General features: G+C 33.8%; 1 protein-coding gene across 1 annotated transcript; it reads right to left on the reverse strand.

The window, feature by feature from the left end:
• Positions 1–8,640: 8,640 nt before the first annotated feature.
• Positions 8,641–18,421, reverse strand: LOC131850525 (ubiquitin carboxyl-terminal hydrolase 1). The gene is made up of 11 exons (XM_059200773.1): positions 18,284–18,421; positions 17,904–18,167; positions 17,535–17,715; positions 16,765–16,972; positions 13,191–13,341; positions 12,786–12,903; positions 11,958–12,166; positions 11,392–11,552; positions 10,997–11,199; positions 9,673–10,006; positions 8,641–8,724 (listed from the first exon to the last, which is right to left on the reverse strand). The coding sequence occupies exons 2-11, from the start codon at positions 18,154–18,156 to the stop codon at positions 8,668–8,670; spliced, it is 1,875 nt and encodes a 624-aa protein (XP_059056756.1). The 5' UTR covers positions 18,157–18,167; positions 18,284–18,421; the 3' UTR covers positions 8,641–8,667.
• Between the last annotated feature and the right edge of the window lie 2,286 nt (positions 18,422–20,707).

A 20,707-nucleotide genomic window follows, 5' to 3' on the forward strand; every position in this document is an offset into this window, starting at 1 on the left:
TCACAAGTAAAATACTTTCCTAATATAGGACAGGGTTTTAAGTATATTTATTGAGAAAAATTAAATCACATATTCTAAAGAATGAAGTTTTTAGGTCTACCTAAAGATGAATAGAACAATATATGTAATCATTTTAAATACCAAACTTTGAGGCATATGTTTAATGAACAAAATGTTCAAATATTTAAGCAGACACTGAATTTAAATTGTATATATTTCAATAGGTAACGGACATACCTGATTGGGTAGAACAAAAGTAATAATTACAATTATTTAACATGTCAATGACTCAACTTGTATTACAATGCACATACAAAATACTGAATCACATTAAAATGGTAATACTAAAAATCATAATATTTTTCTATTCAAGAATATATATTACATTATTCAAAAGCAATAAAAAAAAAATTAATATAGGTTTGTAAAAAAGATATAAATAAAAAGGTATTAAAGAATTATTTTTTTTACATTTATTTTTGGTCATATTAACATGTTAAAGACTCATGCCCAGTGATGGTGTGCAACAAATCTAGGGGTTAAATATTACATATTTAAAAAATAATATATGTAATTAACAAATAAAAATGCCAGTCCCTATGTGAGAAATAAGATTTTTCAATGCAGTTTTCAACATGTTAAAAAAATATATTCAATTTAAGGTATTAAATTTTTGAAAAACAGTTAAGTTATTTAATTATATTTTAGGGCCTTGATTTATATGCTTGTATGGATTTTTTTAAGTAATTCTTTAGAAATTTGGTAACATAAAATCAGCTGTATAAGTGAAACACTAGGAGGAAGAGACAAAAACAAAAGCAATGGGCCAGTTTTTATTCAGTTGAGTACGAACATTTTAAATACAAACCAAAATTAAATAATAATAAAGCTATGTAAGAGGTAGTAATATAAAATGTAACAATTATGTCATAGACATAGAATATGTACATCGGCAGATAGAATTTTTTAAATGTAATAGAATATATAGAAGTAAAGAAAAAAAATACAAAGGCATAAAAGTAAATTATATTTAGGAGTTTTAATTAAATATATTAACACCAACCTATAAATTTACCTTCAGTGCCATTGGCTTTATACTATTAATATTCACATTCATTATTTAAATTAAAATATTTTACCTATTTGTGGATTACATAATGACATTAATAATATAACCAAGATTAAAGTAATAAAATTAAAGCAATAATTAAATAATTACTGAACAGAATTGTTAAAATTTATAATATTTGTCCGCCTGCTAAATAAATGAGTACATTTTCAAACCTTGAACTTTGCTTACACTATTAAAATTCAGAATATTAAAGAAACCTATATAAATTAAATTATTATATACACCGGCGTCAAATATTGTCAAGGCAACGCACGAAAAGAAAACATAGAAACAGTTGACGTAACAGCTGACATCGTACAAAAATAAATAGTGTTAGGAAAATCATTTACCTCTGTTTTGCCATCATAGACTGTTGACCAAACCATATTCACAGAACTATTATGTAGAACTCGTACGTTAAATTGAACGTTAACCAAAACAGTTGGCGTTTGTGATCTTGAACTGCCCTTTAAACGTGGAAATGTTCGCCCCAAACCAAAGCCCGCCGGACTTGCGTATTGGGCGGCGAAACAGAAAAGCGAACGGCGCGCGCACCACTTAGCCACGACTGTAGGGTGAGTGCAACAATAGAAACACTAGAAACTGAGTATCTTATCTATTTTCATGATAATTATTTTCAAATAGCTTCATATTCTTCAGTTTTTTACTTTGTTATGCATTATTCAGGTCAAAATTGCAACTAACAAATTTCTATATCTCGCGACTACAGATTTGACATTCAGTTGGTTCTCTAAATATACATATTTGAAAACTTGCCAATATTTTGGTAGATAATAGTATATTAGAGGTTTTGTCTTATTAATTTGCTTCTTTTATGTTTCGTTTCCCGCGTTTTCATTATGACAATAAAAAGAGCTGTTTCCGTTGTGGACTTTTGATTTTCGTTTTTCCGTATCCGGTAAAATCATAGATTAAATAATAAACAGAATCCTAAGAACGAGAACTATGTTATTAACAGTCTATGAATGACCAGTGTTATAAAGGTTTTAGTACAGTGTATTATGTAAAGTTTAGTCAGACTATATAATTTGTTAAGTAGTATTATCTATAAATATTATGACTATATTTAGCAATTCCTACTCCGTCTAAGTACAGATGTGTTGACAAATCACTTCTATACTACTTACCTATATAAGTGAGTGCCCCGAAATATCGATATTTACTCGATATCTTTAAGATTATTTTATAAGATCTATAAAGATGTCTGGTTGGTAGAGACCTTTTATTTTAGGTCATCAGGTTTTTCTATACATATAGGTACATATTCCATATATTACATTTATTCTAGATATACTTTCTATTCGATCCCATGTATTTTTTGTATATAATATAGTTTTGGCCATATTGTATACCTACTAAGTTTTTGTTATTTATAAGTATACTCCATCCATTTTGGCATATTCCATAGAAATTTAATTCACTACAATATAAAAGTATATTCGATAACACAAATTGATTATGGGAAAATGTCAATCTGTTACGATTACTAGATCGAACTTGATTCCAAAAATCTTTTACACTGATAACTTGCGTAGGTTTTTGTTATCTGTATCATGCACATACAAAGCAGCGAATCATTTCATTCTAATCTAATTCATCATACATCATCATACTTTAAATAAATCGTTAAAGGTAGGTACATCTTATATGAATAATCGAATTCATGACTAGTTGCTATATATTAAAAGGGAGCAGTGTTAACGTAAAGGTATCTGCAGGGATCGTCGTTTTCGTTTGTTTATTGAGTCTGTTTCTTTATCCAATACATTTAATTAACTGATATGAGAGCAAGGCTCCTTCATTATAAAATACGAATAATCAAGGTAATACTTTGAGTATAATGAGTTGCAAAATGGCTCAATCTAATGCTGTTGCTCCGGAATTATACTCTATAGAATACGTACATATATTGACATTATATTATATGAAAAATAACTATTCTGTGATTTTAGGTTTACTCCTTCATTCTAGAGGCGACGATGTTTTGATAAAATGTAAGTCGAAATGTAAAAGCAAACATTGAATCCTTACAATATGTAATATACCTATATTAACCATGTTAACGTTCCAGAAAGAGTTTAATAACTATTATTATAATTCGAGTAGTTACATGCTTTGAGGAAAATTATTTACTTTTAGAAATACATACATATTATAGCTGAATGCCGGTTTCTAGATCGCTGTAATTTTTCCGTTATACGCTTTATAAACATTACTTCATCGATGTTTTCGTTGAATTTTGATAAATGGTATTTATATTATTTCTTATTGTTATTAAATATAATAATAGATACTTTTGAAATTATTAAAATATAAATTATATATAAAATAAAAGTAATTTATTTTATGTAAATATAAACGTATACATTTATTTTAGGTTATGTCTTATGACTCACTGTTATAAGACATCTATGAACAGTAGGTACTGATTGTATTTGATGAATATTGCAAGGGTATTAGTAATCCTAATTATTAAAAATATATTACATTATATTTGAACAAAATTATCTTCAATTCAATCAAATATATACAAAACAGTTTATACAGACGTGATGCTATTTTAAATAACTTTAACCTTCTTTAACCACAGGATATTATTAAAATCCCCAAAACGAATTTATTTATATACGGTAAAACAAGATACTTTCTAATCTGTTTTTTAAAGTTACGGTTATATTTCCTAAAACTAAAGTGAATTTATACTTACAAGCGGCATTTTAGATGAAAACTTATTCTTCTTATATTTAATTTGTATATAAATTATTTATACGTAATATTGTTCGTAGTAACAAAACGAATAAAATAATAATTAAGTAGTTTAGTTTGACAGCAACTTTAATCAAGAATGGTTAAGGAAGGACTTTAAAGGTCAACTGAATGTCACACAGGTAAATGGAAATTTTTAGAATAGAAACACTGAATCGTGATTTATCTAGTTTATGGATAGTTCAAATTACAAACTCTTTATAATATTTAATTAGTATTTAGTACTTATTTTCAAACAATAAAAAATAGCTTACATTGATAAATATTTCATTGAAATATTTAGGTTATAAGTTGATCGTTTTTTATTTAACTATGATCATATATAGTTGTCCTATTGACATTCGTAGTCTGCGAGGCATCCGTAATCATTGATGAATTAATTTTATATATAATACTTACATTACATAGTATAAACTGTTATATTAAAACATATGCTTCCATACAATGTTTTTTAATCTTTAAAAAGTATCTTAATTTATAGATACTTTACGGCTTTACCTATAGGCAATATTTAATAAAATTATTATGTACTTACTGTTTCTGATCTATTCTTTATTGCTTTCATGATTCTAGTATCTCAATATCACCAACATAAAATTAACAACTGAACACAGATCAATTGGTACAGAGCTACACAGAACGAACACAATTACCAATTGACCACTGTATAGGTACAACTGTACGCAAGACAATTTCAAAGACTCGTGTACCCTATTTATCAGTTGATAAAAACATGCATACCCTCTTATCAAGTCACCGGGTCCTATCTCTGACCAATTAAGTATTTATTGGAACAAATATTAATTCGTTCCGAAATACGTTTGTCATATTTTTTACACTATTGAAACAGCTGTATTTACCTACGTACCTAAAATTAAAGTGAGGTGAATAGAAAGAAAAATATAACTTTTAAACAGTCTGTAAACCTTACAAAGTGTTTTTTTTCCATTTTTGAACTGATTTTGATGATTTGTTTTTGTATAGTAGTTTGATGTCCGGTTTTCTGGAATATATTTTTATTTATAGATAATTCTGAGTTTATCTACAGCTTTGTCTTTTAAAGAAACCATAGTGTTTTTGTCTGATTACGTTTTTAATAAACAAACGTACAAATGGACATGTCTTATCATTTTTAATATGTATAAAATATCACGACCTTACCACGCCAGGAGCAATAGTGAGTCATTAATCAACATTTATTAAACACTCACTGTCCTCCGAAAAAGATAATTGAAATGTAACCGTAACATTGATTTGGTAGCTTGTAATCATTATTGTTGCCTCAATCTTTCAGTGGAAGTTTTTGGTAAAAAATGACAGTAATATATTGCATTGTCGTGATTCTCTGCATCCTTTCTCCATTACAACTTGATTTTAATCTATTATTTTTAGGTAATATTAGCGGCCAATCAACAAGGCTTGATGTCCGGCGTTGTGGATATTTTATGTGAAATATTGTAGTATTTCCTTCAGAATAGTAAAAAAATACTTAATATAAGTGTAACGTTTCGGAGATTCCGAATTTAGATAAAAATATGTTAGTGAAGATATAGAATAAAAATTAGTATATATTTTCCATGACGGTGAGTTTCGGTTGCTTTCTGAAAACGTTTCATTAATATGAAGCTAATTATTTATGAAATAATTACTTTATTGATAGTACCAATCAATAAAATACCCAATATACAATTATATTAAATTGGGTAATTTGAATACAATATCTGACAACAACAATTATTTGACATAAATGTATGTAAAATAATAGTTGTGTACATAATTTATGTAAATCAAAAATAAGTAATGATGCTGTAGGTTAGTAGGATATAATAAAGTATAACATCGTTGAACTTATTTTTATTATCCAAATCCAATTTACAATTAAAATTAACGATATAACAATTTGTCCGTTAAATCATAAAAATAAAATTCGTATATCTACTGACAAGATTTTTACCTTTTGCAAAGGTGTTAGGAATGGCATCCGAAAAATAGCATAAAAGATCCTTTCCATGATTGGTAAAACACGTTCGATTTTTAATTCTAGCCGAACACTCAATTTGAATACATGCTCTACAGAACTTATTATTTTTTCATTTCATTAAATACGCAAGGAACCTAATCATTTCTTTAATATTAATATTATAAATCACCACAATCAATGCAATACTTTAGTATTTGATTGCATAGTGAAGGAATGGCGTTTCTTGATACCTATTCGTGCTTTTTACCTCTCGTAAAATTTATAAAGGAAGTCTATGCATGTGGTCTATGGTTTTATGTGCCGGTGGCTATCTACCATATGTACTGAGCAACCAGACCTGAGAACACTATTTACTCCAAAAAGGTAACAAGTAAAAATATAAGTGTAAGATAAATACTTTGGCAAATTATGTACAAAAAATTAAAAGCTAGAATTAATAAGCGAACGTGATTATATTATTTAATTTTAATTATTGGATAACAGAAAATATTTTATCAATAAAAACACATGTAGACATTCTGAATTTCATTATACCTACATGAATAACATTGGGTACTGTGTGATGAACAAAGAGAGCACATACTGTAAGGCTGCCTCTTTATGTCTCCATTACTGTCAAATTTCAAAAGAAATTTAATTACCTTCAGTTTATAATCGGAAATTACATTCTGATTAATAAATGTACCATCGGAAATTATATTCTTATAAATAAATATACTACTTTAAAGAAATCACCGAAACCGTTGTTGTTTATGTTTTGCAAGTAGTTTTGTGTTGTATAATATTTTACTAATGACATTAGATGTAAAAGCGGAAATTTTATAAGATCTAGTAATTGATCTTTGTACATACAGTAATCATGCTGTTTCCAGGGTCTTTCATATCATTAGGTTTATATGACCAAACCCATTCTTCTATCTTACCTTGACAGCACAATGTCATATTACAATATATACTAATCTTCAATTTTCATTAATATGTTCACAAGTATATAACAGGAATTCAGAGCAAGGCGAGACGCTGAGGCGAATGTACAATATTCTCCTGATAAATATATTTATATCGAGTGGAAACAATTCTAGTGAAAGATGGTTCCATCTATCGTAATTCGTTTAAGTTCACGTTACACAGTCATACAAATATTTGTATACAAAAATAAATCTGTACTAATATTTTAAAGAAGTAGTATGTTTGTATGTTTTTTGTTTCGGGTAATCTCCGATTGTGCTGATCCGATAATTGTTAATTAAAATTTCTTTCTATGTTAGATATACCTTATATTTTCCCCGAGTCCTATAGGCTATATACGACCAATACGAGCGGTGCAGCAAAAATGTGGCAAAAAATATTCACTTTCGCTGCGCGCGCTGCGTAGACGGTTGGTTACGTAAAAATATGTATGACGGAATTGTTCTCCTTTAAAACAAAAAAAAGTCATTGACAACATATGTCTATCCTATAAGGTTAACTCATTATAACCTTTTTATGGTAATCAAATTTTCTTTGAAATATGACAGGTAAACATTGCCAGGCGTATAGGAATCACGCCCGCATAAGGGCATGGTTTAGCTGCTACATAGAAAAATACTGTTGAAATTTTTCACAACATATCTATACTTAGTTCATAATAAATTCTTAATTGTATACTGTTAATTTGTAGAGAGCAGTCATAGAGCAAGCAATTATTTCGATGTCTAGACAACAATGTTTTCATAAACTATGCAAATAAACCAATAATGTGCGTTGATATTTTAATTTATAATTAAGAATATTTCATTTGTATTCGAGGCAGTAAAAGATAAATGACTATAATTATTGTCTATGGTTGTCTTTTAAGCTTTTTAATTTAAAGGTTTGTTTCCATTAGGTCATATGTTCACTAGTAAGCTAACGACAATGCATTTACATTTATCAGACACTACTGTCCCAATGGAAACAGCCCTTTAGTAATGATTTGTTACAATTAAACATTCAATATAAAACAAAACATAATTATTCATCTAAAGAAGCAGACTAGTTACTAATATTCCAATTTCAACACAGAACCAATTGTAATAAATATAAAGGAACAGCAACTATTTGAACAGATACTTTCAAATCGAGTTGTATCGTTAAACAGAGATTAATATTGTGACTTCAAGCAGATAATATTATAAAAAATCGTAACACTGTGATTAAACGATTTAAGTTTAAAAATAGACTATACAGTATTTTAGGCCCACATTTATTTATAAATATATGTTAACAGCGCAGCAAAATACATTTTTCTTTATAATATTTTATGCATTCAACATGATAATTTCAAATATACATCAGTATACAATGGAAGGTTAATCTGAACTATTACATATTTATTCATTAAAATATTGTCAGAGTAACAAGTGAAGATATCTGTGAAACGTTCCATATAATTTACAACTCCTCAATGGTTTTCTGTACACTAAATTTGTTATATATTTCTACTACATCAATAGTATCACGCGTCAGGCGCACAGATTATCCGCGCCAGCCGCTCGAGTCTCGTTTTAAGCTTAAAATAAAATAGCATAGTAACTAATGACACGCTTCGTACCGTACCGTCACTGCTATCCGAACCGTTCTAATAGTCACTAGTAGTCGACCGAGGGTGTTAACTAAAAACGACGAAGTATATATAATTTAAAAACAGAACGCAGCTCGCAAGGACGTCGTATGAAAGGAAAAGAACCAGAGTGGTCCGGCTGCGTCGACGCTGCGCGGGCCCGGCCGCGAGGCTGCGGCCCGGCGCCCGCCGCGCTCGCCGGCTGCACTAGCCCGCGTCGCTCTGCACGTAGAACAGCAGGTACGGCGTCGCCGCCGTCCGCACCTGCACACCACATTACTACGTCAAGCGAGTAACGATCGGAGGTAGTCGATCGAGAATATCAACAAGGCGTCGGAGACGCCAGACCGACTCGGAACACAACTACGGTTTTAATTAAAAATCAAATAATAGTAAAAAATGTATATTTTTCTCAAAAGGGCTCATAGAGAAGAGAAAAGTAACAACAAGAAGTCAAAAGTGACAAATAAAAAACAGATTTCAAAAATATAAAGTTTACATAAAGAATGGTAGACAAGCTGCAACACCATCTATGACTACACCTACTAGTCGCTGTAGTCATACATGGCAAGAATATGGATTATATTCTTGCCATGTATGACTATATAGTTCTTAGATGGGCATGGTACCCTATAATTATGCAGACGGGTCCTGGTTGTCTGTAGCAAGTTGTAGGTTTCTTTCTCTCTCGTTGTTAGTAGGGAGTGGTTGTGTTGAGGTAATTTTAAATGATAAAGATATACCATCATAACCATTTAGACCATACAAGGATACATTATATAACTAAAACTTTTTATATTCAAAATGTAACATGATCAACAAGGAAAATTTTAAATAAACTTCCATATCAAAATACTAGCTCAACTGATACAATGATTATAATTGATTGAATGACTGAACAGTTGTTATTTGGTACAAAAAGTTTGTTATCTTTCTAATTGAGCTGTCTTGGGAAGGAGATATTGAGAATACTCAATGATAGAGACATTAAAGATATTAAGGTCTCGTCCCTTCCACAAATAGAACGCCACCAATTTGTGCCAAAACAGAGAAACATAATTCCATCATTTGACAGGCAGTAAGTTTTTTCTAGTCGAGCAGTATCGGGAGACTTCTTCCCGATACTGCTAGTTCACTTCTACAACTAGCCAAATCGAACGCCACAGTCATGTACCAGAGAAGCATAACTCCACCATTCGATGCTTTGTTTACCTTGGGCTCCGCGGAGAGTAGATCCTCGAACTCCTCGTTGGATATAGGCTTGACGAGGTCGTCGTCGCAGGCGAGCCAGCAGTCGGCGCGCGGCCGCGGCAGGCAGCAGTCGCGTGCGGCGCAGGCGGCGGGCGCGGGGCGGCCGCGCGCGAACAGGCTCCGCATGAACGAGGGCGCGGCCGCCGCCTCCCCCCCGCCCGCGCCCGCGCCCGCGCCGCCCGCCGCCTCGCGCGCGCACCGCCCGCCCTCCGTGGGGGCGGCGCGCGCGTACGCCACGTAGTGCCCGCCCGTCAGCGTCTGCCCCAGGTGCATTATCACGGCCCATAGGATGTATCTGCAGAGGTTTTTTTATACGATAATGAAGCCACCTGCCCAAACGGATTACACAGGACACCAGTGGAAGATGATAATATGAGTATGAGGTTAGGTCAGTTGGCCCATACTGTCAAATTCACTAAGAAAGTGATAAACACTATGATTTCCAGGAGGAACCGCGTGGAGGTCGACTTAACATGGTACATTGGTAGCAATGGGGGGTACTAGTTTCCATTATTAACAATTCTCTCCCCCCTGTATGTGCCGAATCACCGTTGGATAAATCGGTTACTTTTATATCCAGTAACTGGTAACATGTCCAAGCTTCGCATGAGTGAATAATTCCGCACCATTGGGGCGAAAAAATACTTTGTGATAATTTTTATTTTACATAATGTATTATTCAGTAAAAGAGGCCTTCATTTAATTTGAAAACGTATTTATTGAAAGAAAAAGATATAATGCGTAGTTAGGTTACAGAGTAGACACAAGTTTTCTTTTTTTTATGTTTCTGGAAGCAGTCTACAAAATAATAGTGTATTATTTTTATTGTTAAGCTGGTATATCCAATTTGGTAGCCCCAAATTGGATAAATTCCTAATTCCTAAATCCTTCCTAATTCAAAACATTCTGACAAAATATTCTAATAGTTAAATTGTTGTGGATGTTTTTTTATGTTAAAGAGTTAGTCTCTTTTATTTCGTTGTTTTGCTTTTACATGTAGTAACGTCGAATCTCATAACATTAAAGTCCTGCCGCTCAGAGTTTACGTTTCTGACAGGTCGGGATCAAATGAGTGATTTAACTTTGTACTGACTAACATAACCACATCAAACTGTGTTATTTTAAGGTTATTATCACATTACTACAAAAACAAATAGTTGACATAACCTTGAAGCAGCGAAGTTTATTGTGATTTGTTTATAATGAACGCGTCAAATTTAAAACGGTATAGAACATATAGATCAGTAAGTACTGTGAGAGGTACATAACGAGAACAAACCAATACCTGTGGGCGGAGGGCTGGTCGGGCTGTCGCCGCGTGCAGGGCTCGCAGAAGCACGGCATGAGGAGCGGCGTGGGCGCGTGGCGCGTGATCTTCTCCATGCCGCCGCTGAACCGCTTCAGTTGCAGCACCAGCAGCCGCGGCAGCCGCGAGTACGCCACGCTGCGCCGCGCCTCGTTGTAGCGCAGGCAGCGCTCGCACCAGTACTGCACACGAGGGGAGCGGATTATTATTATTTGTGAATTATAAATCTATGATCCACCCATATAACGGTTTAAGCTGGCGGAGTACCAGCGGAGAATGATAGGATAAGCATGAGGTCAGGTCCGTTAGCCCATCGTGACAAATTCACCGGGAATGAAAGAATGTGTCGTGTAAAGTCTGCCTTTATTTATTACCTTGTTCTGGTCGCGTAGGTATTCGCTGGAGAGGCACGCGGCGCGGAATGGTTCTTCTTCGCCGTCTTCCTCGCACACCGGCACGCACAGCTCGCACACCGCTTGCGCCTTCTCTGTCACACTCTCGCACTCCAGGCACATTGTGCGAACCACCATCGTACCTGTCCAGACAGGGGAAAGGGGTTTATTATTAACTACTAACGAACCCGTACTCACGGATGCACTACTAATCTTTGAATTTATTGGCTTGTTATATACTAAAAAATGCTAATACATATAAGCCTTCCTCTTGAATCATTCTATCTATTAATCAATTGCTAAAAACTGCATTAAAATCCGTTGTGTAATTCAAAAGATAGCAGCGATATTGTTTCATACTATGTAACAATAAAACAAATGGACATCCCATTTGTTTTATGTCATCAATAACATTAAATTCTTTTTCATAATAAATGTTGCTGAAACCTGCATTTAAATCCATTGTATAGTTTAAAAAATCTATGTGGATAAACAGTGTCCGCGACTTTGTTTTATACTATGTAAAGATTATTGAATTATAAATATACCTTCAAAATCATCAGCAACAAAGTCCCAGCCTGGCCGCGTCCTCTCGTCTCTTTCGGTGTCGGCCGGCGAGGAGGCCCGCTCGTCCGTGGGAGAGTTCCTCTTGTCGTTCACCTTCACCTCTTTACGCTTCTTCCACGATTTACGCAAGTTGCCAAGTGTGGGCTTTGCCCCATCACCGTCCAAGCTTGGCTGGCGACCGATTCCGTTACTAAAACAAAATTTAAGTATTTCATAGACAGGTTAACACGGGCCTAATTTTATAACAATGTTAGCTTTCGGTACTTCTACTTAAGTACCGAAAGTTGATATATCAATATTGTAAGATGCCTATAGTCATGGAATCACATCTGACTGAATGACTATCTAAGAATGTCCAAATACAGGATTTTATGTAATTTTTATGATAGGCTGATTCATATTTAAACATTTATTTTCAGATTACAAGCGAGATTATATTTATATTAGTAAAAATAAAAATGCAAAACATATCAATCCACCATGATAGATCTAACACCAATCAGGAGCGCGTGACGTCACTTATTCGTAAACAACATCGGTGTACTCAATTTAACATATTTTATGCTGGATTTGGCATACTTTTACGTTTTTTAGCATACTTGTTGTTTGTTCAAGTCACCGTTTATAGGCTATGTGCAACAGCATGTTTTCACTTCCTTTTTCTTATACAAAAAGATGTGAGATAGAAATAGACTACAATATCGCATACATATGTAATTTGAATTGAAAAATTAGTATAAAATAGTATAAAGTAAAATAGTATATTTTATAATATTAATAATAATAATTTTAATAAATGTTATGTGTACCTCTCTCCGTTTTCATGTATTTGTAGCCTAGAAGCTCGCGAGGAGAGCGCCCGGCACGTCTCGCGAATGTTGTCAAGGATGCAGACAAGCAACTCATGTGCATCTTGCTGTCTGTTACCTGCAATTAACGTAAGATATATAAATGGAGATTGAAGAAAATGCGAAAACAAAGCTTTCGGTACTCTCTCTCTATTTCACATATTCCTGATCAAGCAGTATCCTTAATTGAAGAGTGAAATATGGAAATGAAATTACCTCTATTACGTCTTCAGAAATGAATAGCATGAGCTTCATGCGAGTCACAATGTATTTTGTGAGTCTATGGATTCTTATGTAAATAGTTAGGGTTGCCACTTTCCATAAGGTGCACCCCATTTTATTTCAATAACAGTTGCATAAAATTACCTTCAAATGTGGAGTTGACATCCCTAAGAGCAGCTAGAAAAGCGTCAGCGGCAAAGGGTTCAGGGCTCGCGTCAGCTGACCCGCTGTTGATACATTTACTCTCAGCCGCACGTAAATTAAAATAGGTTTCATGTAATTTCTCTGTTGCTATCTGCAAATAAATATATATATATATATATATTACTAGGTGAGCCTGTATCTCCGAACTTATTTGTTTATTAATTGGAATAAAACCAACAATATTACAAGTGAATTTTACCAGATTTCATTAAGTTAAACCAGCACTCAAAATGGTTAAGCTTGTTACTGAGATTAACACACACTAACAATAAACAGATTCTAACAAACATTGCTCTGGGGTCGATGACATTGATAAAGTTTCCCATATCACCATCTGGTCAGTAACATTGTTTTATATATATAGATTTCATTAAATAGAATAAAAATATTTTAACTCAGTTTTATAATGTACATTTAAGTCATTAATAAATCATTTCAAATTAATTGATACAGGTAAATACAGGTAACAGGTTCCTGCTTCATCATTTACTTATGAACTGAATGGAACCAACACAGTGTAACCTACCCTATACTAATATTTATAAATTTAGCTACAATATAACACTTGGAGGTGTTATTATAATAACAATGAATTACATCTAAACAATTAAACATAAACATATACAACCATATATAATGTATTGGATCTGTAATTTGGCGGATTCTAAAAGGTTTTGTCAAATACGATGGGTATTCAAAATGTTCTCGGGTATGTATATAATATAAAGAATCATCATTGGATCTATAATTTGTGGGTTCACCATTGTTCGATTACTGAGTTGAGACAGATACGGGATAGCGACGTTCACCATTGAACCTACTGGACGAACAAGAACCTACTCGACCATCTCCTGGTCGCCAGACGAGCGCGAGTGCGTTGACTTACACGCCATTGTATCCTGCTCTGCTGAGGCTGCACTCTCACCGGGTTGTGAATTCTCATTACTACTAATTAAAGGGGAGTAATAATCGCATGTGCTGATTTCTTGGTTGGGATCAACCCTAGATCTAATTTGATCAATGTGTCTTTGTAACATGGAACCATCGTCTGTTGCTAGTTGATAATCCGTGTCACCTAAGCACCGTACTACCCTACCCCTGGCCCACTTTTGACCTAGCCTATAAGTTCGATACCGTACTAATTGTTCTTCGCGGACCGCGCGCTGCGAGCCTCCCGCGGCCAACTCCTGGTACCGCTGTATTGCCCGAACTATACTTTCGCGATCGGGTTTTATGCAGTCGAGTCGTGTGCGTAATGCGTAAAACCTGTAAAAGCTGTGCTGGGCTTTCCCCTGTGGTGGCATGCTCCGTATTTCTATATTGTAATAAGAACCGCCACAGAGCGATGTCAATATCTTTTTTTTTTATGATAGCCTTGTTAATTACCTTCTAGCATATTTTTACTACGCTTTCTGCTGCCCTGTTTGAAGAAGGATGATATGGGGCAAAAAATATATGTTAAATGCCATTAACGCAAAACGTTAGAAAATTCTTCACTAGAGAATGGTGGACAGTTGTCACTATTTGTTTTGGCAATCCGAAACGAGCCCAAATTTCTCTGAGTTTAGAGATTACACCCGTGGCTGTAGTGTTGCCCATTTTAATTATTTCTATCCATTTATAACATGCATCTACTACTACCAGAAATGTATATATACATTTCTGGTAGTAGTAGATGCCTACTAACACAAAACTGGGCTGAGCCCGTATCAATTTCCATAGATTTTTTTTCTATAAATTAAAATGTTTAAACTAACCAGATTATAGTCCTTTAATAATAATTTCATTATGGGTTCACACTCGACGCGATCCTCCGAGTCCGACTCGGCGCTCTCTGGCCACAGCCGGTGCATGTGATGAGAGCGTGCGTGCGTGGGGTCGGCCGGGCGGCCTGCGCGCGCGTCAGGTCGCGCGGGGCGCGGGCCCGCTGCCCGGTATTTGTCCGCGCGCCCCGCCTTCCCACTCTCCTGTGCCGCCGTTGCTACCTTGGTAAACTCGATCCGCCCGCTATGATTTAAACATTCCTTTAAGTTCGGGCATACACGTTTCAAGTGTCCGTATTTCGTACACAAATCACATCTGTAGTTTCGAAAACGACATTCGGTCCACCCGTGTCGTTTATCACCACAAGCTTGACATCCTCCGCCGACATACAGACGATTCATATCTCGCTCGATGTGATTGACGCCTTCCATACTCGTTCTTTGCATGGACCGGTGCCGGGCAAAGCCCGTGCCGCCAGACTTGCGATTCCTCTGCGCGCCCGCACCGTAACCCTTTCCTGTGACCATCTTACATTGCGCCTCTCTTTCAGCTGCCTCTAATGTCTTCGCTAATGTCACTGCCCTTTTAAAATCTATGTTGTCTTCCAATATAAGACGCTGTCTCATATTTTCGTTACAAATTCCGAATACGAATTGGTCTCTCATAATTTCATTCAAGCTAAGTCCAAAATCACAGAATCTGGTCATCTTTTTAAGCTCTGCTACATACTCTGCTACACTTTGTCCGTTACGCTGGCAACATTGTCTAAACCGTAATCGTTCCGTTAATATTGAGGGTTTAAGAGATAAATGTCCTTGCATTAATTTCTTAACATCTTCGTATGTGTACTGCGACGGTTTCTTGGGTGTACATAAGGTTAACATGAGTTCATAAGCTCTTTCTCCAATTACAGATATTAACGTCGGTACTTTTAAATTTTCCTTGGTTCCGTTTACTAAGAAGTACATTTCAATTCGGTCACAATAAGATCCCCAGTTCCCATTTACGACATCGAACTCACTTATTTTACCACTCGACATTCTCGTGAATGTATGTACTGTCACTATGTATTAACACCAATATACTTCAAAAATGTAAAATCATCCTCGTCACTGATAAATAAGACGATTTCTGCTTCAACATGTACTTATGAACTGAAGGGAACTAACACAGTGTAATACTACCCTATACTAATATTTATAAATTTAGCCACAATACAACAACTTCAAATTTGATCATGTTACCACAGCATTTGTATAAAGGTACTGTTAGCAGTTTGGTTCTTTGCAAAAGTTGTTTAGTTCTAGTTGCATTTTAAACAAAATGTGTAATATATAATCTTATCTGCCTATTAAATATTAATCTTTAAAATTCATGATACAGTATCATAAATTAGTGTGGCTTATACAATAAAAAAAATATAATCATTGTAGTATAATAATAATCATGTTATATAACCTAGTTACTGATATTTTATCAGTTGACAGACTTCTCTACATTATCTCATGAGATATTTATGATCTATTGTTTTTTTAACTATCTTGTGTATGTTTTATGAATACAGTATAAAAATTACTTTCAAAAGACTGTAGTTTCATGCTCATGGAGGTTAACCTATATTGTATATTACTAGAAATGGGGTCATCAGTTCACATTTTTAACTAATCCCTTTCCCCCTAGGCTGCAAAATTAAATCTATATTGATTTTAATTTGGTATATCTATAAATAATAATACAGAAACATCCATACCTGTATTTTACTTTTCCCAGAACTGTTGTCTGATTGCCCTAGCGTTAGAAGGTCCTTACTGCTCCAAGACCTGGTTCCTGAGGATGCCAGGCCAGCAGCACTTCTGCCCAGTGACGAACTCTTTTGTCTGATACTGCCAAGTTTCTGTTCTACACTAGCCAAGTCTGAGACAAGGTGATGTAGATTATGAAGGAAACGGGGTGCATATCTGAAAGAAAAGTAGCAAGTTGATTTAACTTTTACAACTACAAAGAAATTAGGAGAAAGGAGTTTAACTATACTATTTCTATTAATTTTCGTTATGATCATTACTAGTAGTAGTAACATAACTTCAATAGTTCGTAAAAAAGTTAAAATACAGGCAACAGATAACAATTTCCATCAGATGTAAACAGTAATACAGAGATAATTAAAACTGGGTTAGGATGAAAAGTTGTATGCATTCTCTATCTCCCTTTATATATGTACCAAAAAGGATTCAATGTAACTTAAAATGTGGTACATATATAGTATATAGGATAGAGCAGGCAGACTATTTTTTATATTAATCCTGTTCTAATTATCTGAGTGGTACTTAACTACAATAAGACTCAGATAATTACAATTGTGTATATAACTGTTACAATTTTTTACCTTGACTAGTAAAAAATTGTAAACACATAACATTCTCCAGTGAATAGATGGAAATGTTTGGTATTATATGTATATATACAACAACAATGTACAAGTCTAAGTGAGAGCCTATAACTAAATAATATTATATTACTTACCGTAAAGTATAGAGAACACTGTTGAGAAAGCAAGTATTCCCTAAGTTTGAGAGTGTAGCAATTGGTGTCTTTTTCTGCACAGTGCCCGCATACTGGTTTTGTGATGGGTGATGGCCATTCAACATGGCAAAGCTGGATTGGATTGGCTTATTTACTATCAGTTCCGGTTCTGTAGATTGCTCTAAAAAGAGATAACTGTATTAGTTTTTACAATGATGTAACAGTTCTAATATCTAGGACACTGTCATTGGGGTATTGGGGCCTTAATTTTTTACTTATATATACATGTTAAATTAAAAATCAAGAAACATTTTTTGTTTTTTAATATTCTATAACGCGCGTGTTACGCCGGGAAATTACGAAACTAACCTGATTGTGTTGACGACTCCAGAGGTTTCAATTTTTTTGCGGCGCTTAAAATATTGTTATATGTTTTGTTTAATGGTCGTTTCACTGGTTTATTCTCTTTATTATCACTAGTAGAGAGCTTAGAAGGGTCAATATTCTTGTCTCCTAGTTTCCTGTTCTCATTAGTCAGTACAACATTATTTCTGTTTAATGATAGAGAAAACCTAGATTTCTCGATTCCCTTTTTCGTTTCAGGTACAGAATTAACTGGCATCTTCAGTATACCTGCAATTTAAACATACAGGTAGTAATTAATCATGAAACACCGAGCCACTTGGAAACTTTCCCAAGATAATGTCCGATGTGTGACGATTCCATGAATATTCTAAAAGTATACTTACAGGTATAGCTTCATTAGGTGTGTTGACTTACATTATTTAGTAAGGCAATAAAACTTATTAGAAACTATTCACAAAAACTGAAATTTTAATTTATGTTATTCGCGAACAGCCCCTTTGTAAGCACTCGGCCATATTGGATTATGTATGATTGATTGATGTTGTCTGTCGTTCGCTGTCGTTCGGTCAACGTTGTTACATTCTTTGTCTATGGTAGTTCTATTTTCTTTATAAACGTCAAAATATTTTTTTATTTTAATGTCTTTAGATACTAACTTTTTTACTTTGGGAAACCCAATTTTCACTGTGACATGTGATACATAATATGTAATATTATTACATTGAGAATAAATATTGAAAATAATATTTATATTAAATAAATGAGATTCCGAACAATTTCTATACTACAATACTACAATAACTTTCTATCTCTGTATTAAAAAAAAACAATTAAGCAATGCCAGTGTTACGACATCGAGGGGAAGCAAATACTTTCAAGTGGTTCATGATATTGGTCCTCATGTTTGGGTTAAAATATAAAACACATTTGAATTACAAATATATTTAAACTTTGTTAAAACTAACCTTTGGTAACACTATCGCAAAGCGCGGTTTTTGCCGCCAAAATAATTATCACGTTATCTAGTACTGATAAAAAATTGTCGCGAGACTTGTCTTTACTCTTTGGTAATATGGAATGTAATGGATGATAATAAGTGCACAGGATAACATAATACGTAGAGGAATACATATACGTTTGTATTCTACAAATTTAATTGTATTTTCTGCTTATTTTGATGGAAACCGATAGAAGCAAAAAAATTTAAGCCAGGACGCGGCTTTTGTATTTGTAAATTCATGCATAATATAGGTATGCAAATCATATATAGATGTCGCATACATACATTTGAAAAAATGGTGGGGGAGGGGGACAGATTATCTACCATATCTCCCTACACGAATAGGTAGGTTCAAGAAAACGAATTTGTACGGACGTAATATCAACATCATAGTCAATCAGTACAAACAATTTTATAAGACAAATATGTACTTGTAGACGTAACAACAGCTGCTTAATCAAAGGGGGAATCCACAATGTCGGATGCCAATTAATTTAAGCCTCAGGATTGGGACACTAAATATTTATATACGTGACCGGTGCCTCGGAGTAGTGGCGTGATAATACAAATGCAAATTACCGCTGGAGTTATTTGTGCCTGTGTCAATATTGGCTAAGAAGCGGCCCACTTTGGGGTTTGTTTGAGTGATGCATAGCATTTCATAGCAACCCTTTTGGAGGGTTAATGAAATTATCGACGCTGGAAAACAATTATTATACAACTTTAAAAAGGAAAAAATCGGTTATAAATAGTATATCCTAATTAATTGTATAAATAGGAAAGAGTCCATTCCTGTCTGCCTGTCTCAATAATTACATAGGAAATAATAATAATTATTATCATAAATTCTTCTGGGTTATTACTATAAGTTATTACTCATTAGTATCTATGTAAGTAATGGATTTAATGATAATATCGTTAGAAATGCTTTATGAGTAATCTACTATTATTTAATTATACCTACTCCATTCGAATTCTTGTGAGATTTTCACTAGTTAGAGCAGTCAGTAAAAACAGTCTTACAAATTTAATGATACATGCAGACAACGTTTAGTTATACCTACCTACCTATCTATAGTTCATTTCGGCGAAGATTTGCCTTATGAAAAAATTATAGCGGAATTAAAAATTTGTACCTATTATAAAAGTAAATAATTGCGATCTTTGAAATAATATTAAGTAAAATAAACGTAAAATTCGGTATTTTAAGTAATAAAATTATACTCATATTTTGAACTAAAATAAGCATAATTAATTTTTAAAAAGTTGGTTTCATGTTCTAAATTCAAAAATCAATCAAAAGTGCAGAAAAAAGACTAGATTAATAGATTGAGATATATGGCGGACCTACATAAGAAGTTTGCAACTCCACTGTTTATTTTGATCCTTTACAATATGGCGTTTCATTAAACCTTGACCTTACCCAAAAGTTGTTGTTGTGTTGCCAAAGAAATAATTTATAACTTTGACTATTAATTTAGTTGTCACATTTCACAATCTCGATTGTTTTTGAGTTAGAGCAAAAAAATAATTATATTTTGATCACTTAAGATGGCCTTTTTCATTACTTTATTTAATTGTACATGTTGGGAATAATGGTTGATTTAGAAAAAGAATTTTATTCTGCATTCAACAACATTAATGTCCGTTAATAATTTTAGTATTGTCAAATTTCAAGTTCATTCATCATCATTCATCAAGTCATGGCGTCGATTTGTGACGTCACCAGTCGCCTGTAGCTGTTCAATGACAGGGCGTACTCCGGCGTACTCCGGCGTACTATTGTACGCCATGGTCGATATTCTTT

This window comes from Achroia grisella, unplaced genomic scaffold (assembly GCF_030625045.1).
Source record: "Achroia grisella isolate CSIRO2021 unplaced genomic scaffold, CSIRO_AGI_Agris_v1 utg770, whole genome shotgun sequence".
Classification (NCBI taxonomy): domain Eukaryota; kingdom Metazoa; phylum Arthropoda; class Insecta; order Lepidoptera; family Pyralidae; genus Achroia; species Achroia grisella.

Coding starts and splice junctions, on each gene's coding strand:
- LOC131850525 (XM_059200773.1), bottom strand. CDS start 18,156: ATGCCAGTTAATTCTGTACCTGAAACGAAAAAGGGAATCGAGAAATCT. Junction 12,167..12,785: donor ATACATGAAAACGGAGAGAG/GTACACATAACA, acceptor ATTTTGTTTTAG/TAACGGAATCGGTCGCCAGC. Junction 11,553..11,957: donor TGTTGCTGATGATTTTGAAG/GTATATTTATAA, acceptor CTGTCTGGACAG/GTACGATGGTGGTTCGCACA.